The sequence below is a fragment of the Panthera pardus genome, unplaced genomic scaffold (assembly GCF_024362965.1).
Source record: "Panthera pardus isolate Hobbes unplaced genomic scaffold, ASM2436296v1 HiC_scaffold_16, whole genome shotgun sequence".
Taxonomy (NCBI): domain Eukaryota; kingdom Metazoa; phylum Chordata; class Mammalia; order Carnivora; family Felidae; genus Panthera; species Panthera pardus.
In genome coordinates, this window is record NW_026526721.1 from 148,810,309 (window position 1) to 148,836,814 (window position 26,506).

Below are 26,506 nucleotides of genomic sequence, written 5' to 3' on the forward strand. Positions count from 1 at the left end.
GTCCCTGCCCTTTCTTGACTTCTCTACTCACGGACATGAGAAGTTCTCCAACAGTTGCTGAACCAGAAACTCACTGCCGTAATGGACAAGTGTCACTTCTACGTCATTGAGATTTTTCGGTGTGCACGAAACGTTCTGTGTTTTGATAGCACAGAAGAGGATAGGTAGGATGGCTTTTGAGCAGACCCATAATTTGGTTCTCAACAAAGTTTTAAGTACCGAGAAAATAGAAGGTCCAAGGCCACATTGGTAGGCACAGGGGAATGTTTCTAAAATAAGGTTGGTTCCCATCTTAATTTATAACCTTCAGTGGCCTGGAGGAGCCCACACTCTGGGAGAAAGGAGTGATTCACTCCTAAGGATCATTTCAAAGCTACTGGAAGTCCTAATTTACCAGCTTGACTAATTATAGAAAATTGGTATCACAGGACAAAATAATTCAGCAAGGTAAATTAAAACTCGTATCTTTTCAAAAATCATCCAGACTTTACTGATCTGTCATTTTGAAAGCCCAGTCAGACCTATACACCAAATAATGCATGAATGTGTTCCCTGTTTTTTCATTTCCCTGTGGAAGGACATCTTCGTTCCTTTCACTTTTCAGTGACTGTGAATAAAGCTGCTATAGACCTTTGCCGACAGGCTCGTGTGCGAACGTAAGTTTTCAGTGTACTTGGGTGAGTATCTAAGAGTGCAGTTGCTGGGCCATATGGTAAGACTGTGTTTAATTTTATAAGAAAGCGGCTCACTGTCCTCCGAAGTGCTGGAATTTTGCATTCCAACCAGCAACGAATGAGAGTTTCTGCTACTCTGCTTCCCGGCCAGCGTTTGCCATTGTTAGTTTTAGGAATTTTAGCCATTCTAATAGGTACGTAGCGGCATGGCATTGCACTTTTAGTTTGTATTTCTCTGATGAAAAATGGTATTGAGTATCTCTTCACGTGCTCATTTGCCACCCATAATACTTTCTTTGGTCAAGTGTCTGTTCAGATTGTCTGCCCATTTAAAAAATTGCGTTGGTTGTTCTCCTGTTGAATTTTAAGAGTTCTTTATGTGTTCTAGATAAACGCCATTTATCAGATACGTGATTTGCATTTGTTTCTCCCAGTCTGTGCCGATCTTACTCTCTTATCGATGTTTTACGAAGAGCCAAGTTTTTAATATTGGTAAAATCCAATTTGTCGGTTTTTTTCTTTCAGGGGTTGTGCTTTCGTATTGTATCTAAAAATTCATCAACAAAGCTAAGGTCACATAGATTCTCTCTTACATTGTCTTCTAGAAGTTTTATAGTTTTAGATTTTACACATTCAGATCCACGATTCACTTTGAGTTATGTTTTATTTAAGGTGTAAGATACGTGTCCAGGTTCATGTTTGGGTTTTTTTTGTTTTTTGTTTTTGTTTTTTTGCATATGGACATCCTTTGTCATAGCACTGTTTGTTCAAAAGGCTGTCTTCCCCCATTCAATTACCTTGTCACATTTGTCAAAATGTTGATAGTATTTGTGTGTGACTGTGTTTGGGCTAACAATTCTATTTGATTGATCTGTATATCTGCCAATACCGTACCGTCATGGTTACCGTAGCTATATAGTAAATCTTAAAACTGTATAGTGTGGTTCCTCCAACTTTATTCTTTTTTCAGAATTGTTTTAGCTATTCTAGTTCCTTTGCCCTCCCATACAAATTAGGATCCGCTGTTCTATATCTACGTAAAATCCTTCTGGGATTTTGATAGGAAATGCATTAAACCTAAATTTGGGGAGAATTAATATCTTCATTGAGTCTTCCAATTCATGAACATAGTATATCCATTTGTTTAGGTGTTTTTTCTTTCATCAGCATTGTGTAGTTTTTAGCATACAGATCCTGATATATTTTGTTGGATTAATACCTTTGGAATTTGTCAGAACTTGTTTTATAACTCAACATATGACATATCTTGAAAACTTCCCATGTACCCTTGAAAAGAATATATATTCTGAAGTTGTTAGATGAATTTTCTACATATGTCAATTAGGTCAGGTTTGCTAATCTTGTGTAAAACTTCTGTGTCCTTCTGATGTTTGTATGCATGTTACTGGGAGAGATTGAAAAGTAATCCCACCATAATTTTGGTGTCTAATTCTCCCTTTGGTTTCATCATTTTTTTAAAATTTATTTTTAGACTGTTATTAAGTACGTTTAGAATTTAGACTTGGTAGGGGCACTTGGGTGGCTCAGTCAGTTGGGCTTCCAACTTCAGCTCAGGTTATGATCTTATGATTTATGAGTTCAAGCCCAGTGTTGGGCTCTGTGCTAACAGCTCAGAGCCTGGAGCCTGCTTCGGATTCTGGTCTCCCTCTCTCTCAGCCCCTCTTCCGCTCACCTCTGTCCCTGTCTGTCTCAAAAATAACTTTAAAAAATTTAAAAAAAAATTTAGTCTTGGTATATATTACTGGTCAATTGATCTTTCTATAAATACATAACTCTTTACCTCTATAAATAAATAACTCTTTACCTCTAGTTACAATTATTGGCTTCCAGTCTACCTTGTCTGATAGTAGCTACCCCAGCTTTGTCTGGTTACTGTTTATGTGGCATCTGTTTTCATTCTTTAACCTTCATTTGGTCTGTGCCCCTATATTTAAAAAGGTATGTTTGGGGGCACCTGGGTAGCTCAGTCAGTTAAACATCCGGCTCCTGATTTCAGCCCAGATTATGATCCCAGAGTTCATGGGATCAAGGCCTGTGTCAGGCTCTGCACTGACAGTGCAGAGTCTGCTTGGGATTCTCTCTCTCCCTCTCTCTGTGCCCCTCCCCTGCTTGTGCACACACTCTCTCTCTCAAAGTAAATAAATAAACATTTAAAAGGGGGAAAAAAGAAATGTTTCTTGTAAGCAGCATGTAGTTGTGTTGTATTTTATTTTGTTTATATCTAGTCTCAAAATCTTAGTCTTTTACTTGTAGTGCGTTTGTTAAATGCACACTTAAGGTAGGTATTGATAACATTTGGATTTACATCTACCACATTACCTTTGATTTCTGCTCCTTTTTTCTTCCCTCTTTGAGTTTTGGTTTGTCTTACTCTTCTTCTGGTTTCTTAACATGAAAGCTTGGATTATTCACTTAAACTTTTCTTCTTTTTTAATGTATTTAGCACTATAAATTTATCTTTAAGCACTGCTCTAGCAGAATTCCACAGATTTTGATATATTGTATAGTCAATTTTTAAGTTAAAATATTTTCTGATTTTCCCTGGGATGTCCTCTTTCATCTTTGGATGATTTAGGAGTAAGTTGTTTAATTTCCAAGGGATGTGAGATATCCCTGTTACCTTTATTGACTTATAGTTTATGGTTACAAATATAATATATATGGTTTCAGTTCTTTTATATTAGTTAAGATTTGTTTTATGGTCCAGAATATTATATACATTAGCAAGCGTTCCTGATTTCTTGGGGAAAATATATATATTCTGTTATTGATGGGTTTAGTGCTCCACAAATGCCAATGAGATCTAGTTAGTTGATGATGTGGTTCAACTCTTTTATGTCCTTGCTGATTTTTACCTACTCATTCTATTACTATGAGAGTAGTTTTGAAACCTCCAACTACAGTTGCACATTTGTTTGTTTTTCCTTTCAGTTGTATCAGTTTTTGCTTTGTGTATTTTTTTAAGTTTATTTATTTTGAGCGAGGGAGAAAGCACATGTGCAAGTGTGAGTTGGGGGAGGGGCAGAGAGAGAGCAGAGAGAGAATGTCAAGCAGGCTCTGCATGCTGTCATCACAAAGCTCAATGTGGGGCTCAAACTCATGAACCATGAGCTCATGCTCTGAGCCGAAATTAAGAGTCAGATGCTTAACTGAATGAGCCACCTCAGTACCCCTGCTTTGTGTATGTTTATTTTCTATTGCTAAATGGGTACACACTTGTTGTTCTATCTTTTTGATGACAAAACCTTTTTATCTTTGGTAATTTTTTTTCGTTCTGAAGTCTTCTTTGTCTGATATTAATATAGCTACTCTAGCTTTGTTTTGATTCATATTTGCATGATTTTCATCCTTTTACTTTTAACCAACCTATCTCTCTCTATTTGAGTTAAGATTCTTGTAAATAGTATTGTGTTGGGTCTTTTTTTTTTTTTTTTTTTTTTTGGTCATTGTACAAAAATTCTTATTTGCTGCATTTGGATCATTTACATTTAATGTAATTCTTGATATGATAGGATACAGTCTACCTTTTTACTTGATTTATACTTATCCTTTCTGTTTTCATTTTCTTGTTTTTTTTTTTCTTCCTAACTTCTTTTAAGCTATTGAACATTTTTTAGTAGTATAGTTTGTCTGTTGTATTTTTTACTAAGTTTTTTTAGTTGTTGCTTTTGGGACTATGAAAGACTTTACTTTTCATAATCTATTTATAATCAGTATTTTACCACTTCAATTATAATATAGAAACATTACCATATTATAGATTCCTCTACCCTTCCCCCTTTATGTTCCAATTTTCTTATATCTACATATGTTGAAAACCCTATCAGATAATATTGTATGTTTTGCTTTTCTGCCACCAAGTGTATTTTAAATAAAGGGAATAGTGTGTTTTACTTTTCTCAGATATTTACCATTTCTGTTGCTCTTCCTTTTTTTCCTAAGGTTCCAAGTTTCCTTCTGGTGTTATTTCCTTTCTCTCTGAAGAGTTCCACCCCCCCCCCCCCCCAACACCACCACCCTTTTTTTAAGTTTATTTATTTATTTGTTTTTAAGTAATCTCTACCTCCCACGTGGGGCTCAAACTCATGACTCTGAGATCAAGAGTCACATGCTCTTCCTAATGAGCCAGCCATGCACCCCTGAAGAGTTTCCTTTAGTGATTCTTTTAAAGAAATTCTGCTTCTATTAGTTTTCCTTCATTGGAGAATATCTTTATTTCACCTTAATTCCTGAATGATATTCTTGCTAGACATAGAATTCTAGTTTGATACTTCTTTTCTTTTTTAGCACTTTAAAAATGTTGTGTCACTCTCTTCTGATCTCAGTGTGATGAGAAGTCCACCATAATTCAAATCAGTGTTCTCATATAAGTAATGTATTATTTTCTGCCTGAGTTCACAGTTCTTTGTCTTCAACCAAGTTGACTGTGGATGTTTTTGGATGAGGATTCTTTGGGGTTATCTTGTTTGAGAGTCTTTCACTTTTGAATCTGTAGATTTAGATGTTTCATCACACTTGGAACAGTTTTAGCTACAATTTCTTCAAATAATTTTCATCCCTTCATGCTCTGCCCTCTTATTCCAGAACTCCAGTGCTACACACCTTTTGTTATTATCCCACAGATTCCTGAGACTCTGTCCATTTGTGTTTTCAAATGTTTTTCTGTCTCGCTGCTCAGATTGGACCATTTCTATTGATCTGTCTTCAAATTCACTGCCTCTTTCCATTATGCTAATGAATCCATTTGGCATGGCTTTTGAAAATTTTGGGTTCTATTTTTCTAGATTTTCATTTGCTTATTTTTTATATCTTCTAATTTTTTTACATCCTATTCCAATACTGCTTTAATACTTGTTTTAAGAGTGTTACATTCTACTTTAATATTTATTTCAAGAGCATTAGTGATTACTTGTTTCAGCATTTTTATAACACTTTTAAGTCTTTGTCAGATAATTCCAATATCTGTGTCATCTTGTTACTTATTGTCTTTTGTTGTCTTTTCTCATGTGAGTTGAGATTTTCATGGTTATTTGTATGCTGAACAATTTTGGATTTTATCTTGGCTATTTTAAATATTATGAGATGCTGTGTCTAGTTGGAACTCTATACAGAATGGTGATTAGGATCAGGTTGAAGGCTGGAATAGTAATTTCAATGCCAGGTTAGTTTCAAAGCATTTGCAATGCTCTTTGGACCTATCTTATGTGTCTGTCCTTTAGGAGTCAGTCTGGGATCTGGACAGCGGTTTATTAGCTCAGTTCCTTAAGTTTTTGGTATGCCATTTGGATCAGTTCCATGCATGCACAGGTTGAGGGTGAGCCTAGGAGTTTATAGACAATTTGATGGGATTTGTTTCTTGAGGTCTTCCTGATTCATTATCTCCCCAGTACTTTTCTGGTTCCTTGCATCTCCCATTCTCTGGCCATAACCTGCTCACTTCCACAACTGTCACGTTTAGGGGGAGAGGGGCCACCTGGGGCTCCTGTCTCTGGCTGTTGTTGCTGCCACTGCCACTGCAGAGTTTCCTGGGACCTCGACAAGAGAACTGAGGGAAAGGAAAGGAAAGGAACCTGGAAGGTTTCACCTGCTCTCTGTGAGCGTCTGGAAGTTTCCTTTCCCACTTCTCAAGCCTGGCTTGCCCCAGAGCTCTCTCTTCTGACCCACAGTGCTCACTTCCATGGTTTGGGTTTGCTGACTTCAATCCAGGCTGTACTGGAGGGAAAGAAGTGGTAAACTCACCACCAGCTGAGTGGTGTTTTGAGTCCAGTGCCTTTCCCCAATCTGCCTGCTGCTATTTACTTTTCAGTGTCCCAAATCACTGTGCTGTGCGTTTTATAGTTTGGGCTTTATAATTACATGTAGAGGGAGAGAAAGGGTGGCATGTGTTTTTCCCATCTTACCCAGCCAGAACTAGAACCTCCGATTAATATTATTGAAAACCCTTATTTTCTAATTAACTCAGCTTTACATACAGGACAACTGATGTTGTTAGTAAGAAAGAGTTCAATGAAGTGGCCCAATCACATAGTTTTCAGTTAATTCTTTTGGATTTGTTTATGGCTACATTTATGTTGGCTGCACATGATGCTATTTTGATCTTTTCCTTTGATCACCTAATTCTCACTGTAGTTTTCTATTTGCACCTTCTAACTCACCTTGTGAGCCTCGTGTGCAGAGGTAGTCTTGTAATTTCTTTGCAGCTTGTGGGGCCTCTGCACACGGGCCCACAGTACAGATAAGGCAGCGATTCTGGATATAGTTCAACTGAGCTGTATGTGGCAACTTTGAGAAAAACCAGGTGGGAAGCCTCACTGAAGACCCCTTTAGTACAAGTTTATGCTTACTTCAGACAGAATTGAACTACAGCTGACGTTTTCAAATAGCAGCCTTTGAACGCATCAAGGTGGGTGTAATTTCAGAACAAATTTACATGCGGCTCTTTTAAGATGCAAACCTCTGCAGAAACCACACCTGATGCAACTGAGCTGGCTGCTGGTAGCTGGCATACCCAGCGGGTGGGAACGGATCTCCGTGGAGGTGCAAATTCATGCACACGTAATTTGGAGTCCGTGTTAAGGTCTAATTACCCCGCGACCTTCCTGTCACCATGAGTGATTAAGAAATGTTTGACCTCTTCTTGCGAACTGGGGAGAGGATCATCTGGCCCTGGTCACTGTGATCAAGTGGAAAGACAGGAGCACTTGAGCAGCGGGGGGCAGCGGAGGCCAGCCTGGTTCCAGCTTCATGGCGGGATTAGGATCAGGCTCCAGGTGTACCTCGCCCAGCCTCCATTACCTCATCTATAAAGCATGCCGTGTGCTTGCGTTGCAAGGTGAATAAATAAAAAGAATAGATGAGAGAGTGGACGGGAGACGGGAGAGCCTTCTGAAAGGTAAAGCACCATGCAAGTGTTTATAAAATATTTTTAAACAACAATAGGACACGAACGTTGAATTAAGAGGAGCAAGTCTAATACTAGGATCGAGGTTCATTCCTGAAGCCTCTTCTTGTGTTGAGGACATGCACTCTTCTGGAGGGCTTTCAGAGGAAGTCTCTGGAAGCCTAGGTTGTGTGTGATTCGGCTCCTAGGCACCAGAGAGTCAGAGATCCCCACATGTTTTTCCTGTTCTTCCCAGGACCATGGCAATGAGCAAGGGCCCATTCCTTAGGGTACTTGGGAAGGGGTGTGTACCCAGGTTTGGTTATTAGTCCTTCCCCCCGCAGGCCCCCCAGGTCTCCAGGCAACCAGAATTGTGATTCTTCTGTCCATATGAACAAGGTCGTGTTGGACTCAAGGTCCCAAGGAGTCCTGGCCCTGACAACTGGAGTTCCTTCGTCATCACTTACTCTAACTCGGAAGTTCAGGCTTCCAGAACACAAACACTCCTGAGGGACCCAATGGAAGGCACCCTACCCCGACCCGGCATGTCTCCAGCCCCGACAGGCTCTGTCATGCTCACCCCCAGGTGCCACAACTGTGCCTCTAGTGCCCCGCTCAGCAGTGCCCTGGAGGGTGGGGACTCAGGGCCTGCTCCCTGATGCCACCAGTAGCCTGAGGCTCAGGGTGCCTATCCAGTGGGGCCTGAGTCAGGGATGGGCCGGCCAACCACTTTCTTCTCCCTCCCTCGAAGGTCACATCCAATGAGAAGCATCTGGAGAACCTCAAGGACGCAGGCAGCCTCCTGCGGGCTCTGGAGGGGCTGGCCGCCGCTGGCGGGTAAGTAGACCGAGGACCAGGGCCCATACCTTCCAGCCTGTCATTGCCAGTGTGGGAGGGGCTGCCGTGCCCCTGCACCCCCCCCCCGGGTATCCCCCACTGGCAGGTGGGGGGGGGTGGGGAAATCAGCAGGGGGAGGGAGGAAAGGAGAATGTCTTAGCCCTGCCGGGGGGAGGGAATATTCCCATCTATAGGGAAGAGAGCTGGGAAGGGACGCCCAGGGGGATGGGATGAACCTCGCGAGGAAGGCAGTCACCCCTTGTGCACAGGTGGCCTCCTCCACCTGTAAGAGTGGTAGAGTAAGGGCCACAGGGAGGGTTCATCCCACAATGACACCACACACACACACACACACACACACACACACACACACCCTGAACTTGAGAGATGGGGGCGGAGGAAGGGGCGTGCTTACGAGTTGTTCCTCTGATCTGAGCTGTTGATGCCAACTGACCAAAGAAGAACGACATGGGAATAAGAGGAAAGCTGCCCCCAGGCATCCATCCTTCATCGGGCCTGTGTTACCCGCTCACTGCGCGTGACTGTGCCAGAGCCTGGCGTGGGGTCCGGCCCTCGTCCCCAGAGCTGAGGGAGGTGGCCTGAGGTTGCGGGGGGCCACAGTCCCCTGAGCTTCAGCCGCTCTCCCGGGCCTGGGGAGAGGGATCCACCTCCTAGGGGACACCCGGCCTTCACTAGGCACGTGAGACGGGGAACGGGTGCCGGCGTCCCCCGGTGGTTGGTTTTCACAACCACAGGGTTCTCTGAATTCTGCTTCCTGGTGTTCCGGGCTCGGTGTTAATTTGAAGAAAAATGCACGGCTGGGGTGTTGCTGAGAGGCGGTCTGTGGACAAGGGACGCCGTCTCCTAGACTACCCGGGTCCTGCTCTCGGGTTTAAGCCAAAGAGGGAGGCTGTGCGTGGTTTCTGTGAGGTGAGGGGGAAGGACCGGCTAGCTCGGCCGGGGGTGGGGAGCCTCCTCGCCCTGCTGGGACCCTGTGGCGTGAGACGTGGACAGTGACTCCCCGGGCTGGGCCGCAGGCCTCCTGCAAGACTGCGGTGAGGAGCACGTGGCATGTGTCCCCGGGGACCTGGCCTCGTGTGTCAGGAAGCCACTCCGAACAGACGTGTGCCACGGAGGGCCCGGGAGAGCCACCGGGTGGACAGGAGTTGAGCGGAGAGCCCCCGAGAGCCCGTCTCTCCAGTGCCTGCCTCTGCGGGACTCCTCATCCAGCAGGGGACTCCGTGCCTTTAGGCCAAGGCCAGCACGGCCTCAGAGCTGGACCCAAATTTGGACCAAATGTGTCAAAACACGGCTCAGTGCACCACGAAGCGAGTCGCCTCTTCTGTACCCACCCCCCCCCCCCCCCCCCCCCCGGCACTCCGGCAACTGAAATGTCTACACCAGGCAGACCTCGATCTTGGGTTAGGGAGGTTGCTGCCACGAAGGCGTCTTATTTGGGCTTCGTCCAGATGGCCAACCAGAAAAGGCCTTCTCATGTTGACCGAGAACGAGTGGATGGCCGTGTTCCCGGTCCTGACGTGGCTCTGTCAGATGTCGGTGTCCCCTCCTTGCCAGTCCCCGGGTCCCCCCTGGGCTGCTCTGGTGGGCAGGGTGGATGGCAGGACTCTGCCAGACTGGCCTTGACTCAGCCGGGATCAGGCTGAGTTCAAACGCATTCTTGCCATCCCTTGGGACGTTTGATGCGCGGAGCAGGAATGCGTGGCACCGTCCCCTGACCACGGCCCCGGCCGCGGCGACCCACCGCTCATGCAGCACGCCCGCCCCCGGTTACTTGGCAACAGCCCTATTTCTGTGTAGGCGAGGGTCTGCCACGAACTAGTTTTATCCTTCAGGGCGGTGCTACAGGTCATTCTTTTCCTCGCTAACCGTTGTTAAGGCGCAGGTTTAAATGTGTCTCATTCAACAGACTTGCCATTTTAAGCTCTGAACGGCACATCCACACGGATGAGGGTAAGAAACCCAAAGCCTCCCGGCTGATCGGCCAGGAAGTGGCGAAAAGGAGCAGGGAGAACCAGCGTCTGGAGCGGGTCTGGGACCTGGGCCCGGGCGCACGAGTCAGCTGCAGGCCGGCCCTGGGCAGGCCCGTTGCAGGATCCGGGCTAGGCAGGGTCGGGCTGCCGTCTGACTCGCCCCCACGGCTCCGTGTCCGCGCACGCGGCCTAAGGGGTTCGGATGGCGGGGCCGGGCGCTCGGGCCTGGCTTAGGGGTGTCGGCGCGGCCAGTTCCGAGCCCCTCTGGGACCGTGGGCTGAGGCCCCGGAGACGGACTTTCCTGTTTCCGCTCAAAATGATGCACGAGGGCAGTTTTACGAAGTAGCTGGTCCAGCAGATACTCAGGTACGAGAGAGGCCAGCCCCTTTGGAAGAGGGGCTGTTTTCCCCCGGAGACGGCTAAGTGTTTCCACCTTGGTTTTTCCCACAGTTCGTCTGCTGACAGTGTGGTGGCTTCGTTGGCCCTGGAAATCCTCCAGCTGTTGGACACCAGGCGAGAAGGCACTTAGCACCAGCCCTCGGCTACACACGCTGGCCCCACCGCCACCCGTGGCTCTCTTTGGACCTAATAAAGTCAGCCGAACCCAGACCCTTGCGGCCGAGGTGTTCTCGTGGACTCTGGGCCCTCGGACACCCTCTCAGAACGGAGCGGTTCCTCCATTCTTGTGGGATGCGTCTGGGAACCCCAGGTTTGCTAGCTATTCGAGATTGTTCTTTCCCCTCTGTGCGGCCTGGACAGGCCTCCTCTACAGCCCACGCTCCTCAAGTAGATGAGAAGCCATGGTCCTCAGCCTCCGGCATCTGTGAGCATCTCTCTCCTCCAGAGAAGATTTAAAAGACAGGACTAGGCATGAAGGTTCTCCCAGCCACAGCTCCAGAGCAGGCCTTTTTGGAAGCTAGTTTTAGCCTCTTATCCTCCCGCTTTTACAGAATCCTGGGGAGGACCGGGCAAGGCTCCGCCAACGGGCAGGCAGTGAAAGTTTGCGTAGAGGGTGCAAAAAACTCGAGGAACCCTGGCCTCTTTGAAGGTCTGCCCGTCTGGATGTCATGACAGGGGGGATGATTCTATTTTGATTCCAACTCCTACTGATTACCCCCCTCCCCCCCCCCCCCCCCCGCGTTATCCTTGGAACCTTTCCAGCTTCCTATGTTCCCACACAGAGGCCCTTAAACCTCCTAGGTGAGAATCCAGCCCGTGAAAATGTTTGGTGGACAGTGCAGAAAGCTGCTGGGGCTGTGGTACTGAGGAAGGCTTCCTCTTGGATCTGGACCGGAAGGTCGGGGTGGGTCCTGGGCAGCCCGAAGCAGGTGAGCAAGTCGAGGCCCTCCCTTGGCCTCTCTGGGGCCTGCTTCCCCAGCTGCAAAATGAAAGGGCGAGTCTAGACGAGACCAATAGCTGCTCCCCACCGCCCCCCCCCCCCCCCCCCCAGCTTCCATGTCTGTGCTTCTTAGAGGGGATTCGCTTCACTACTAGACACTGTCCCGAGCCCAGACGGGAGGGAGTCTGTCCCAGACGGCAACCAGCACGCAGGCCGAATGGGCGGGACAAGCACAAATGGTAGCCACGTAGGCACACAGGCGGCCCCATCTACCGCATCACGGGAAGCTGGCCACGCGGTCACCAACGGCCACGCTTTGCCACAGTGATCTGGGTGGTTGGCCAAGCTTCCACTTGGCTTGGTAGTGAAAACGACAGCTTGGGACCCAACTTCCATCAAAAGCGTATGTCTGTTACCTTGTTGAATCGCCACTACCACCTACAAAGGTGGCCGCCTTGGCTTCATCTCGTGACTGAGAGAAAACAGGCTCGGAGGAGCCGGTCCACTCGTCCGAGGCCCCAGGGTCTGGTTTAATTCAGGACCCTGACTGCACAGCCTCCGTGCCCCCCACTGGGGTAACCCAGAGCTAGAGCTGTGAGTACTTGGGGTGCAAGAGCACCCCAGGAGCAGGCGGTCGCCCTCCATCTCTCCCAGCCTACTTACTGCCCGTGGGGAGGCGGCCCCAGGCGATGTGCCCAACTTCAGGCTGTGTGCCCACGTGGCCCTGGCCCCGCTCGTTTTGCCTGTGCTCCTGGGCGGGGGAGCAGCCCGTGGTGCAGCCAGAGGCCCGGCCTTGTCTCCAGCGGCCTGGCCTGCCGGGTCCAGGGAACAGGCGCAGGTCTCCCTATTTTGCCAGGAAATAAATCTGTTCTGTCCCTTGGTTCGGTTCTCGGGGGAACGGCCCTGGAGTTGTGTGCCTGGAGTCTTCCCAGAAGGTTAATTCGGGGCACCGGAAGATTCTTCTTTACCCTTTCTAGTTGAGCAGGGAGGAGTCTTTGCTGTTTAAGGTAAAACAAAGTTGTAACGTTCCAGAATGGTTTGTGGAGCGTCATTGGCCCGGAGCCTCTCAGCATTGCGTTTTTCAGGAGAGCGGGTCTCCCGCTCTGCCGAGGGCACTCGGCCCGGGGTGCCGGGGCACTAGAGCGAGCCCACGCCGGGCTTCACACCGATGGGAGGCCGCCACCCTGGAATCGGGGGGATCCTATCATCCTCATCAAGGTGCCAACTGGAAAGCAGCGGCCCTGGTCCCACCGAGCTCGGGCGTAGGGGACGCGAACAGGCTCGGCTGGGCGGGCAGGAGGCCTCGTCCCTCCCTGCCCTCCCCATGCGAGGCCCCCACGCTCACATTCGGCTCGGCAGGCTGGCTCCAGTTCTAAGGGAAGAGAAGGCCCCTGGCTGCGGGCCCATCAGAGCTCTCGGGGTTCCTGCAACGGCAAGGGGCCCGGACGCGGGCACCTACTGGTCCTCCTTCCCGCTGCCTTCATGCTTCTGCTTTCGAAGTGGCTACAACCGCCACTTGAGCCCCCTCAGGGGCAGGTGGTGTCACCGCAGTTGCAGAGGTGAACGGCCGGCCAGCGAGCAACAAATTAGGGAGGGGAGGGGGACCAGGTTGCACGGGGAAGGGGCTGACTTTCCCTCCGTTACCGGCAGGGCCGGGGCTTCGAGACCCTGCCTTAACTTTCGGCCTGAGAGTAGGTGCCGGGGGCCGTCCCTCTGCGAAGGGCGTGCTCTGGCCACTGGGGTCCAGAGAGGAACAGTCCTCGGGGGTTCTCGAGGACGCAGCAATAGAATCTCCTCGCACCGGTCTGCACACTCGCCTCATCTCCTAGCTCGTGTTTCCCACGTTACCGTGAGGCTTTTCGGGTCGCCTCATGAGGTTCTCGGGTCAATTCTGTGACTGCAGACAGGCTCCGTCCCTGTGACGCCGCTCAGAAACCGGGGGCTCTGGGGTGAGAGAGGAACTGGGCCTCTCCGGTCTCAGCACAAAGCAGGATTCCTCTTCTCCCTCCCCTGCCGACAGCAAAGTACGGTGGCAAGATCCACGTACGTATATATGTGTGTGTGTATATGTGTGTGCAGGGGCTGAGGCAGGAGCTTCAGGAAGGAGTGGCAGGGAAGAGGGCCGGGGACCAAAGTTTAGGAGGCCCCAAAAGTCTCAGGCTTCCGGGGGGCTGAGGAGGGGGAAGTGCAGGGACAAGCAGCAAGAAGCCACGGTCCAGGAGGAGGACCGGGGCGGTGTGGAGTCCCGACGAGGCCTGGAAGGAGGACTGGTCCCTTAAATGCCACTTCGGGCCCCTGGCTGCACAGGTGGTGCTGGGGGCGGGAGGGAGGGGCGAGGACTCCCCGAGGCCAGGCCACCGATGGAGGAGGAAGAGGAGGAAAAGCCAGACATGGCTTCTCAGCCCCACCCCACACCTTCGTAATCCCCTCCAGGCGAGGGAAGGCAGTTCAATTCCCACCCGTGGGGACAACGGCCAGCTACAGGGCGCGATCCACTTTATAAACCAAACAGCACAGTTCAGACCTTCCGTTTTTATTGCAGAAATCAAAACAAAAATTGAAGAGCATATTTGTAAGACCTTTCACTGTCAAGAACTCAGATAACCGGATGAGAACCTAGGACATCTCCGACGTGGAAGAGCTTCCTTCTTCAGCTTAGTGGCGGTCACCGCAATGGGACCACGTGTCTGAGGCATCCCTGTCCCCCAGGTAACCGCTATTCTGATTTTTGCAGTAATCCAATCACTTCCTTGCTCTTGTTTTTACCATCCATCCACGCGTGACTTCCTCGGAACAGTCTGCCCTTTCGTTCCGCCAACGAAGCCGCGCAGCATCTGTGACTTGCTTCTCGCGATCGTGCTGGCAACGCACACCTACTGCCGTGAGGCTGCAGCGAGGCCGTTCTCGTGTGTGAACAAGCGACCACGGGACACACGGCTGCCTGCCACGCAGCGCTCTGCCAAGCCACGATGGCGCGGGGCGAAAGAAACCTCATCAATACTGATCCTACTCGTCTCTAAAATCTTGGCATTTTGTCGGTCATGCATCTCCCACCCCCGTATTTTCGATTCTTCCGAATGGCTATCAGTCCCTCCTTTTCACACGGACCTCCGGCGCTACCTCTGAAGTACGGTTCGTGGTCTACATATCACACTTGTCCCGTATTCTGTCTGCCTCTGTGCCAGCTCGTGATCCCTGTCTCCACCCTTACACTTAGGCCGTGACCGCGGACACAGCGAGTCTTCCCTCTCACTCTTCACCTGTGTCTTGGCTGTTTTTGGCCCTTTGTACTTCTAAATACATTGCAGAACCACGTGGCTGAATCAGATTAACTTCACATTTTTTAAGCACAACTTCAAAACCGTAATGATGTCAAAGCTCTGAAAATGTTTTCTTTTTTTTTTTTTTTTTTTTTTTAAATTTTTTTTAACGTTTATTTATTTTTGAGCCAGAGAGAGACAGAGCATGAACAGGGGAGGGGCAGAGAGAGAGGGAGACACAGAATCTGAAACAGGCTCCAGGCTCTGAGCTGTCAGCACAGAGCCCGACGCGGGGCTCGAACTCATGGACCGTGAGATCATGACCTGAGCCGAAGTCGGCTGCTTAACCGACCGAGCCACCCAGGCGCCCTGAAAATGTTTTCTGATTTTAAGAATTTCTGTAAGTGAAACCCCCTGCTGTGGTACCTTATGTTAAGCTGCTAGCAATACTGGCCCGATTCTGTCACGAACCGGAAGGAACCTGAAACCAACCACCTCACCAGGTATGGGATTTCCTCTCCAATCCCAATCGCGTTTTAGACCACAGTGGCTTTCACAGAACTTCAACAAAGAGGAACTGAAATGTTTATCTACCAGCCATGATCTTAAATAAAAACGCGCGGTAACTCAGAAACAGCTCTCCCTGAGCACAAAACACTTTCACTCTTTTTAAAGACCAAAACACAAGTCTTTACAGGTCTACAGGCTCCGCCCTGAAGGATGAACTAAGCTCGTCAGACCTACCGCCAGGATGACAGGATTCCCTGGCAGACAGCTGAAAGAAGGCTCATTCTGGTCTCTCCGATTATGTTTAGATAAACATCAACACTTAAACCACCTTCATTTTTCAGTTCAAAGTGGAGTTGAAGGAATTCCCCTCTCCCCATGAGTCACAATTCCGTGAAGGTGCTTGAAATCCAAATCCAGGTAGTTAATTCATTATTACCTTCATGGGAAGGAACCATTTGATGGTAACTGGAGTGGGGGAAGCCTAGCTTATCTGGCGTTCAGTTTTGTTGTGTGTAGCCCAGACTACATCACATGCCTCTGAACGGAGGTTTCTGGTGCAGTTTAACCCAGGACCAAAGCAACCTGGCACATGATCCCATCTGGAGGTAAGGCGCTCTATTTCACTAAAACTTAAAATTATTTCACCATGTGTGTTTTCCTCAGGATGAAGCTGAATAAGCTACTAAATATCCTCACAAACCATTCAATGACGAGGAAAAAAAGGCTGACACAGTCGAATGAATTAAAAGTTTAATTCTGAACCATTTTTATAACCGCATTTTCTCTTGAAGCATTGTATCACAGCAGGTTACAACAACTTTGGGATAAAAGGCAAATGGTAAACTGTCCAAAACAAGGTTCCAAATAACACCTCTTACTGATTTACCCTACCCATACATATCCCAAATAAAGTTTTTGATCAAAAACATGAAATAGATCCACCTGCTTATTTTAAGCATATTAAAAAGGAAACTAATTGGACCATTTCTATTTGTCTATTTTATACAAAAAGGCTACACAATGTTACACTTTATTCAGATTACAATTAGAGTGATTATGAATTAGTGTTCTACACCATTACTCAATTCTTAAAAATTAGAAATTGCTGTAGCAGTATTCACTATAACTTAACACTACGAGAGACTTAAAAAACTAACAGTTACTGCAAAAAAAAATTAAAGAGCTACTTCAAAGCAAGCAAAGTCAGTACCATTACAGATATTTAAAAAAAAAAAAATTTAACAAGCAAGGCTAGAGTTTGATAAATTCCATATCTTGTGATCCATTCTTGTGCATTCTTCACTTCTTGAGTCACTCCCAAAATCCATTTGTATTGTTACTCCTCGACCAAAAAGGACCAGAACAAAAAGTTTACTTCAATTGTTCCCATAGGAAACTCAGCTTGGTTAGTGTGTCAGGCACTTTCTGAGATACCAGCCCACCCCTCGAGCCCTCTCAGCAACTCTACAGGCCAATCACAATGCAAGTTCAGACAATACAGCTGTATAAAGAGAGAAAGGCTGCTATTAATGTTTAAAACAGCAAATGTTACTCATTTGAGTATTAAGTTGCAAAGCTGTGGCAAAAAACATTAAAGTTAATAACTTCCACACATGACCACTTAACAACCAGAAATCTGAGAACATTCAAATGTTCCAAGACATCTCCTTTCAAAGTACGTATCTGTTTCTGTGGCAGATTTACAAATAGGCCTAAACCACTCCCACCCTACCAACCAAGTCTCTCTGAAGTTCTGTAGGCAGAGTAAAAGTATTTTACCCAAACTGGCTTTTTTTAACTTCTTACCTAAAGGATGATTTACAGGTCAGTATCAAACCAGGCCAGCTGATTGCTGTCGCCTGGAGGCAGCCCATCCATGAGGTCCTGGGCGTGCCCCAGATCTGGCAGCCCATCAACTGGATAGTCAGCACCAGGGTGGTGGCCACCCATCTCATGCTCCATCATGGGGTCCATACCCAAGGCATCCTGGCCATATCCACCAGAGTGAAAGGAACGGTAGCTGGGATCTACAGGAGGCGGGGTGGGGGGGTGGCAACAAAAGGGGCAAGGGACACAGAGAAAGAGGAGACAGACATTAACGTTAACACTGAAGCCTGGGCCTTCGATGTCCGCGAGCTGGTCAGAAAGCAGGCCTTTCTAGCCTCTTCAGCTTCTCCAACCAAGTAATTACTCAGTGCCAGGCCACCCACGGGGCTATAAAGTCTGTTTCCACCAGAGGCAGACCAGCAAGTTCTAACCACACCATCAGCTTACCACGGAACATTCCGTGTTTGCCTAGGCGGAGACATAAAACCCCTGAGGGGGACAGCCAGCAGTCTACTACTGCGCATGTGACCGCCCAGTATCAAGAAGTCACAGGCAAGAGATGAAAGCAAAAGCCAGGAGGTCTGGCGGATGTAATCTACCTGGTGAAAAGTCCAGTGAAACAGAAGTACTGTGAAAACTCAAGCTGTTGTTTCCAGTGAAACTTTTACATTAAGGGTTGACAGTACCGATCTGTCAACAGAAGATGCCTACGAGCTTTAGTGGTCTAATAATTGGGAAAAGCCAGATGAGATAATAAATACAAGGTGAAGAGCTGTATTTACTCGCGGTGTCTGCCACACTCCATCTCCATTACCCAGATCTGAATGAGTTTTTTGGAAAACCCCCATACTAGAATGATGTAGACCCACCCCAGATCTGAACCTGGGGCCAAAGTTCCCTCTACTCTCGCTTCCTGGGTGGGCTGTATGGATGTATAGATTCTCTGACCAAAAAAGCACGTACAAAGGCAACCTGTGATATGTGTCACTAGTACTGGGCGTCTGCAGTACAGGCTATTTGTTAATGTCGTCTGCTCGTTGTGGGGCTCAAAATTCCCCAGGCTCCGAGAAAGATACCGCTGCCGACTCTGGAATTTCAGAAGTGCCTTTAACTGCTGCCACTACTTTCCTGCCAACGCTGGTTTCCCAGATGAGCAAACCAGCTTTTCTGATAAAGCTTAACTTGAACCTTAACTTGACCTGGAGTCAATCGGGAAATAAGAGACACATACCATCCTGACGATATCCAAGGGGCTCTCCCTGGGCACCAATATCAAGTCCAAGATCAGCAGTCTAGATAAACAGGTACAAGGCAAGGAAGCAAAATGAAAATTCTGAACTTAGGTATACTAGTATTTTGAGAACACACTTATTTTCACATTATAGAAGGAACGAAGAACGCACAGAAATACTTGAAACTCTACCCTCAAAGATTAACTACCGACACCTAAAGCAGCATGTTTTGTCATTGCACACAGCATTAAAAACAGTCACTAATTTATTCTTTCAAGCAAATATAACCGTAAACACAATCGTCAAAGTGTCTGCCCCCAACAGGAGTTGCTGACAAACAGAATATTCTACATGAAAGAAGATTTTTAGCTTGAACAGCTGGAAGGAGACTATGAGAGGAACAGGCTTGGGGAAGTTCAGAGCTCAAGTTGGAACACGTTAAGACTGCCCATTAAAAGCCCAACTGACAAATTACTCACTGTTTGGCAATCTGCTTTTTTCTTCTCTTTTCTTTTTTTTTTGTAACCTAACAATCTATAGGCTCTCTTTCCATTCTTATAATCCACTGTACAACTATGTAACATCACTGAATGAACTTCCAGGGTTCTAATGTTTTAAGAACACCTCTGTAATGAGGCCGAATGCTGAAGACAAATTCACAGAAAGAGAATCAATAAATTAACCTCCAACTACAGTATTTAAGAGGGTTCCTCTTTCCTTAAAAGGAAAAAATTCCCTTTTGAAAAAGATACTTTAGCCGATAACTTTTTCATCCGTCTCCCTCACGAATTCTAATGTTAATAAGCAGTGTGACTGGTTTGTTCTGAACAGGCCGTTTCAAGCTGTGGTTCTTCCTCACAGCAGCTGCTAAGGCAGCGGAGAGAACGAATATCCAAGCCAAGGACACAGTCAAGGCAAATAAACGTGTACAAGTATTTGGAGGGGAAGCCACACGCTACCGAAGAAACGCGTCCACACGGCCTACCTCATTCCAAGCCATTGGCTCCGTTCTGAAGAGAGAACTGGTCAGCTCCACCGAAAGCCGCTTCTTGTAGTCCTGGGGCTTGTCCTCAGACATTCGGAACAAAACAGCAGCTGCGTATGTTGCTGGGAGAGGAAAAAAGGCCCCTGAGGAAAAGCTGAGGCTTTCTGGTGTGCACCGGCTAAAGGTTCTGGTTCCGTTTCGACTTACCCACACCTTCGTTTCTGGAGTGAAGGAGCTCTGTCAGAGGAGCCGTGGCTCCCTCCGCTTCAATGGCTTCCGCAGCCTCCTTGTCCTGAGCAAGTTCACAGAGGACCCCTGCGGCTACTCTTTGGATATTTTCAATGGGAGAATAAAGCAGCTGGGGAGAAAAGCACAAACAAATCCGAATTAAATCTAAAGAAAAAACACGGCAGGCACCCCCACCGGGGCGCGAGTATTCCCGATTCAGAGAGAAGATGGCCTTTGCGCTATTGGTGTTAAATCCTATTCTCTAACTTCCTGTCCTCAGGCAGCTGGTTGATGCTCCGGAGCACTGGTTTTCTAGAGCAATTTCAGCCTCAAACTCTCTTCTCCAAACTCCTGGATTGGGCGATCCAGGAGGTAGCTGGACGCCTGTGCTCTGGCAACCGTGACCGGCTCTCCTCCCTCCAAACCTCAGCAGCCCTGAAGTGGAGTATGAAGTCTCTCTCTTCTTCAGGCTCTAGTCCCAGTGTTTCCCCTACTACCCAAGAAAAACAAAGGGACTTTTAATAAAATAAAATGCACTCAACTGAAAGGACACGACACACTGAGATTCCAATTGTCATGCTCTGGCAAGGCGCACGAACAGAGCGTTGTCATTTTGTAACTGGAGACAGTAGAGGAAAAACTGCCCCTAACTTGGTCCCTAATTTTCCGAAATTTTATGGACACATAAAATCTAGACTGCCTCACATAAAACCAACATACCTGCACAAACAATGGAATGGTATTTAGTCCTCTGATTACGATTCGGTTGTGAACATCCCGAGCTAGGATATGAAGGGCTCCGGTACAACCTTCAACAATTTCTTCCATACGGACTCCCTCCTACCAAAAGAAACATGGTTAACAAATAGGGCATTCTCATCTCTAAAGTTTATAAACTTCAAAGGCTTTCTGTTCTGAGTCACAATTCCTAAGCTGATTATTCACAGTATACACCCAAAGTTCCCCAGAATTTGCAATTAGTCTAGGAATGAAGGAGGATTCCAAGAAGCTGAACGTCACTGGGGGGGAGAGGGTTCCTGATGGCACTAATTCCAAGTTGTACCCCTCCCCGCAAACACATACAACACACAGGAATTACAGCTTCGATGGACTCCGACCGTCAAGACACCAACTTTAGGTAAAGGGAATACATAAAGATACACAAAGATGGGAAAGTAATGTGCAGACTGACAAATGCTTTTCTTCCACATGCTCCCTCTATTTTTGTATATCTATGTGTATTTCATGAAAACCTAGCAAAGTTTTATCACCAACTGCTAAAATTCTATTGAGCTGTCAAGTGGAAAATCCACTCCTCACCACCTCTAAGACTATCTGACTGGTAGTCTTACAGAAGAAGGAAGTTAGCTTTTGCAAAATGTTAAGTACTGTTTCCCTGTTTCTGAGTTTTAAAAAAGGTTAGAATTCGGCTTTTATAAACAACTTGATTTTTATAAAAACACAAGATACTCCTTTCTTCCTAGAGAAAAGATGTAAAATAAAAGGTACCTTTTGCATTCTTTTAAGCCACCTCATGGAGACAGGCCAATACCAAAAGTAATGAATGGAGAAAGCCGAAGCCCAGTAATGAGCGCATACACATAATAACTACCAATAAGAGATTCCCAAAATCTGTGCCGGTAGGCTCTTGTTTTCTAAAGTGACCTAATTAAATAAGAGAAAGCTCTTTGAAGGCTTGAATCTTAAATTCTGAGGAATAAATTCTACAGTGTCTTCAGATACTTGTAACAAAGCTAGTTTTTAAAGACTGCAAACCTGACATGGAAAGCTTTAGGTTGAGCTTATGGGTAAATGCTACTACTACTTCTTGAAATTTCTTAGTATTCTTAGGTCTGTGAAAACAGTTTAAACCATCCCTGGAAGAGACAGTAAAAGGTATGTTAAATGTTTACAGGCAAAACGCATGTTATAATGGGGAATAAGAGGCTCTGAAATCAGATGGACCTGGATTCAAACTATGGTTCTGCTACTTCCTAAGAAGGTGACCCTTTGTATACATTAAACGAAAACACTGCAAGAAGCACCTGACCCCACAGCAGCACACCACACCCTGCTCTCTTTGGAAGACTGCCGATGCAAGGAGAGGTCAAAGGCAACAGCACTAGGGGCCACATTATTCCCGATCTTCTCTGCAGCCAGGGACAGGTCACAGTTTTTTTAAATCATTAGCAAACAGCCCCTCAGGCTAGAAGATCAAGGGAACCAATGACCAAAGAAGTTCAGGATCCCATGAATTTATGCATTCCTTTTAAATAGCCGGGTGTCACTACTAAGATTTACCTACCACAAACTGCTGCTGCGTTCCGCCCATAGATGTGCGGCGCTGGGTATCTTGATGGGCACGAACCAGCAACTGAACTAGTCGCGGAATGGCACCCTGTTCACGGAGAGGTGCGTGATTTGCCGGACAAAGGGCAAGATTTCGAATCAATCCAACGGTGGCCTGTAGATAAGAAGAATAAAGAGCGGGCATGTAGCTCAATAAAATCATTTTCTTAGCCTAAAATTCCCACCACACTAAATCTATCGGTATCACCTGAAAGTAGCACAGACTTCACAAACACTTCGGAAGCCCACTCCGGCCACACTTCCTATTTACTAAGGAACAGGATTCGTACTTGTTAACCCCTTATGCCTAGACAACCATCCAATAGCTAGAGGTGGTTCATGTCCAATTCTGCAACCTACTATTGTGACAGACAGTTTACCTTTATCAGAGGCCAATGGGATGGTGGGTGCAGGAGTTTAACCACAACCGGTAGTCCATAGTGAAGACGAACAGCATTCTGGGCCATCTCTGCTTCCTGGTGTCGACTGGTCAGATGACGAAGAGCACAGATGGCAGGCTCGGTGATGTCCTCCCTGTCACCAGCACGAAGGACAGTACGCACAAGTGCCTCTATACCACCCACTTGGCAGACCATCATCTTATTCTTATAATTATTGCAAGTGAGATTAGAAAGAATTCCAGCTGCACAGGTGACCACATTTATATCATCTGAGCCCAGAAGCTGAACAAGGGTCCCAAGAAGACCTTCCATCCCTTCCTATGGACATAAAAACAAATGCTCAGTACATATTCATCTTAATTCTATCACCAAGGCACTGGCATATTCAAAATTTACCTGTTTAGTCGCAGCATCTGATAGATTCCTAAGAGTCCAAAGACAGTTCTGAACGAGACGTTGACTTGGATCTGTCAGGTGAAGCCCTAAAGCTTGCATGCCACCTAGAATATGAAAAAAGATCTAAGGCAATGGCCATTAGCTGGCAATTCCTATCAGCACTAAGTGTCTTTTCTAGTCTTAGAGGGTGTGCCTCTTCACTGCCAAAACTTATCCCCTCTAAGTCCTTTATTTTCATTTGCTAGGATGGTGCTCAGTTTCCCCTTCTTCTCCCATTCACCTCAACTAGTGGTAACTTCTGTCAAATACCCAATGTGGAAAGAGCCTTCTCTGTCTCCACTCTCCTCCTTATGTAATTTTACTTTCGTCCATTCAATCATCTCAAAAATATCCACCTAAATAAAATCAGACCATTGTGAGCTGGAGCTGGACCAATGAGCAAAATATTGCATGGCCCCTTCTCTCATAGAGCTCATTCATGGTCTAGCTGGAGGCAGACAATATAAACAAATATACAATTAATAAGCTGAAACTACACAGTGTGTCAGACGGTGCCAAGTGCTATCAGGAAGAGAACCCCACAAGTGTGGGGGGGGGGGTGCCCTACAATTTCAAGTAGGGTAATTAGGTCACCTCAGTGTGAAGGTGACATCTGCGCAAAAATATGGAGGAGGACCAATCCTAAAAGGTACTGGAACTCCAGTTTATTACCAGGAACCGTATGAAAATGACTGACTCCAAACCGTGTGACCCAACGGTTCATAACCTTCTGCCATTCAGGACCCTAAGGAAGAGCATTTGTACGGGCGGTGGAGGGTAAACGGACGCTCAATTCCTCACTCACTGGCTTAACTTCACCCATCTCTCTCCTACTGAAATCCCTTCCGAATGTAGTGAGCTACTTTCCCTTGTCTCCTTGTTCATCTCTTCAGGTCTGTTTTATTTTTCATTTTAGGTAGGCTCCACACCCAGTGTGGGGCCTGAACTCATGACCTGGAGATCAAGAGTCGCATGCTCTTTTCGTGTCTCTCTCAAAAATTAAGTCTACCTCCCCTAGGAGACAAGCATCATCCCTATCTGGCTGCTTCCTCCTAGCAGCTCCAGCTACTAACAGAGACCTGCACACGGCTGATGCTCAAGATCTGCTCCATGCCTAGACCCCCCTCCTCTACCTTCTCTCCTTCACAGATTTCATTCCCTCCCTTTACTATTCACACGAACAGGGTGGATTTGACCCCAAATGTCTCATCAGAATACCCCGTAGACTTCAAAAACACGTAGACCTGCTCATTCGGCAGGTCTCAGGTAAGAGTCCACGCAGATGACTTTAAGGCATGTCCCCTCTCCCCCCCCTACACTGAGAGGTCAACTCCCAAATCTCTAGCCCCGTCTCCCCCTGCATCTCTGTGCCATACATAATCCAGCTACCTACTGGCCTTTTAGTCACTCTATCTCAGCTTCTTAAATTACCTTGTTCCAAAAATTAACCAATTCATTCTGGTAGCTCCATTTAGGATGTTCTCCCCACCACAAATCACTTCCGGTTGCCCTTTAGCCCCCAAGTTATTACATTTTATGGGCGCTATCAGAAGCCTCAAAACAGTCACCCTTTCTATTTTTCATACCAAAACAGAAGTTTGTAACACAGCTCGGTGGCCTGAACTGCTTGCTTTTGGTCAAACTGTCATACATTGTTAATAATCCAAACACCTCACTGTGATGCGATGCCACTGCTTAACAACCACTAATAACTTCTCATTATCTCTAAGACAAAGGCCAAATTCTTTAGCACAACCTTAAGGAACCCTTTAGAATCTGGATCCCACCTAGCACTGCAAACTGACCTATGCTACATCTGTGGTTCTAAAGCTAGGAAAAAAACAAACCATGAATAAACATACATGTGACAGGGGCCTAGAAATGTCTTGCAATACATGGTCCTTGCCTAGCCCATCAACCTCATCCTGGGTCCTGGGCTACTCATCCGTTATTCATTAAATTCAAGTTACACTTCCTCTTTAGCACTTAGAACTCAACAATCTCTTTCTTACCATCAGGACATAGCATAGGGTTCTTTTCTCTGCCCGGAAAACATCTAATCCCCACTTCTCATATGGCTAATAGGTACCTTCTCGTCCTGCAATCTCATTTTACATCCCTTTCTCAGAGAAGCTCCTCTCTCCCCTTTAATTCTGATCACTACTTACTGTTCCTTTCTTCTCTGATACTCATTCTAAGCTGTTAATGCCCCCATTTTTTGCATATTTTTGTCACCCTCAACAGAATGGAAGAATAAATATAGGGACCATATCTGCTTAGTTATCCAGTATATACCACGTGCTTATTCCAGTGCTTAAGACATAGGTGCTGAATGTTTTCAGAACGCACAAATGGACATCAGAATAACCTGGCTAACTTTTAAAAATAATGACCTTGTCATTCCACTCCAAGGATTCTGATTAAGTCCAAAACTCTGCATTTTCCTCAAGTACTCATATTTCTGGAACAGCTGGGCCAGAATTTCATCCCCTTATTCTAGATGAATCCAGCCACACCTGTCTGTCTCAGTGCCAGCCAGCTATCCTGGGCAACCATAATGCCCCTTTCTCCCACAAATTCTCAAATAAAACTACTCTCAACAAGTAAAAGAGGTGTTACTAACCCTACACTTCATTCCAGGTATTTTCTTCTATTAAATGCTTTCATATTTTCCCCCTTCCAGTTTTGATATGAAACTTGGTTTGAGAGTCCAGGTAGATACTGCTAAGTGAGTTACAGAAAGAACTGATGCCGGGTAGTTGCAGAGTAACTGTATCCTCATGATAAAAAAACAAAAGGCTGTGGCTGGTCCACCAATTCCTCTCCTTTGCTACCAACACGCACAACAGAAACTACCGAGTATTAGCCATCATTTTCGATGGGTAATAACAACTCTGCCTAAACTGGCCTAGGCTTAACCAGCACCCGTGCAGGTGTTAAGCAACAGAACCGTCTAGTTTCAGCCCATTTCCAAAACCATTAAGATCAAGTTGTATCACCCTTTTCCTAAAACAAGTAATCAAATTAGAACTGCCAGATGTTGCACGCGAGACTGAGAATGCTTACCGGCTTCTACAATAGCTGGTTTATTACTAGAGCAGACAGACAGCACCTTCAGTACTCGGCTTGTGGTCCACAGTAGTTTCTCGTAAGTGTAGGTCCTCATTATATTTACTAAAGCTTGAGGTCCACCACTAGCCAGAATGATCAGCTAGAAAGACATGTATATACTGTTAATCACAAAATTGTCATCATATGCCCAAGAAAACAACCAACGTATTTTTATTATACAAGCATGTCAGCCAGCTTTGCCACTGATCTAAATGTATTCCCAGACCCCATTATCCAGATCCCCACACCGGGGCCCCATTTACCCCCTCCTTCTACAGGATTCCACTCAAATTCAGGCATCCCAATACTCCCAAGAATAGATCAACTCTGCCCCAATTTTCTTCCTCCCACACTGATCAGAACAAAACAAAACAACAGAAACCACGCTGGTGTGCGACAGTAATGCCCGGATATTATTGTTGTATC

General features: G+C 46.5%; 2 protein-coding genes across 9 annotated transcripts in view; one reads left to right on the forward strand and one right to left on the reverse strand.

Moving 5' to 3' along the window:
- The window catches only part of ULK4 (unc-51 like kinase 4), a 569,816-nt gene extending 558,804 nt beyond the window's left edge, over window positions 1–11,012 (forward strand). For all 6 annotated transcript variants that reach the window (XM_053903940.1, XM_053903943.1, XM_053903944.1 and 3 more), the window contains 2 exons: window positions 8,327–8,412; window positions 10,854–11,012. In XM_053903940.1, the coding sequence (XP_053759915.1) occupies window positions 8,327–8,412; window positions 10,854–10,932 (165 nt within the window). In that variant the 3' untranslated portion in view covers window positions 10,933–11,012. The remainder of the gene's footprint in view (window positions 1–8,326; window positions 8,413–10,853) is intronic.
- Window positions 11,013–16,248: 5,236 nt separating this feature from the next.
- The window catches only part of CTNNB1 (catenin beta 1), a 41,118-nt gene continuing 30,860 nt past the window's right edge, over window positions 16,249–26,506 (reverse strand). The window contains exons 7-16 of one of the 3 annotated variants that reach the window (XM_053903948.1): window positions 26,036–26,180; window positions 22,931–23,034; window positions 22,514–22,852; window positions 22,090–22,248; window positions 20,505–20,624; window positions 19,764–19,914; window positions 19,557–19,678; window positions 18,571–18,631; window positions 17,319–17,539; window positions 16,249–16,854 (exon numbers count right to left, since the gene is read on the reverse strand). In XM_053903948.1, the coding sequence (XP_053759923.1) occupies window positions 17,331–17,539; window positions 18,571–18,631; window positions 19,557–19,678; window positions 19,764–19,914; window positions 20,505–20,624; window positions 22,090–22,248; window positions 22,514–22,852; window positions 22,931–23,034; window positions 26,036–26,180 (1,410 nt within the window). In that variant the 3' untranslated portion in view covers window positions 16,249–16,854; window positions 17,319–17,330. Of the gene's footprint in view, window positions 17,540–18,570; window positions 18,632–19,556; window positions 19,679–19,763; window positions 19,915–20,504; window positions 20,625–22,089; window positions 22,249–22,513; window positions 22,853–22,930; window positions 23,035–26,035; window positions 26,181–26,506 lie in introns of all 3 variants that reach the window. The other 2 variants (XM_053903947.1, XM_053903946.1) reach the window with 2 other exon arrangements.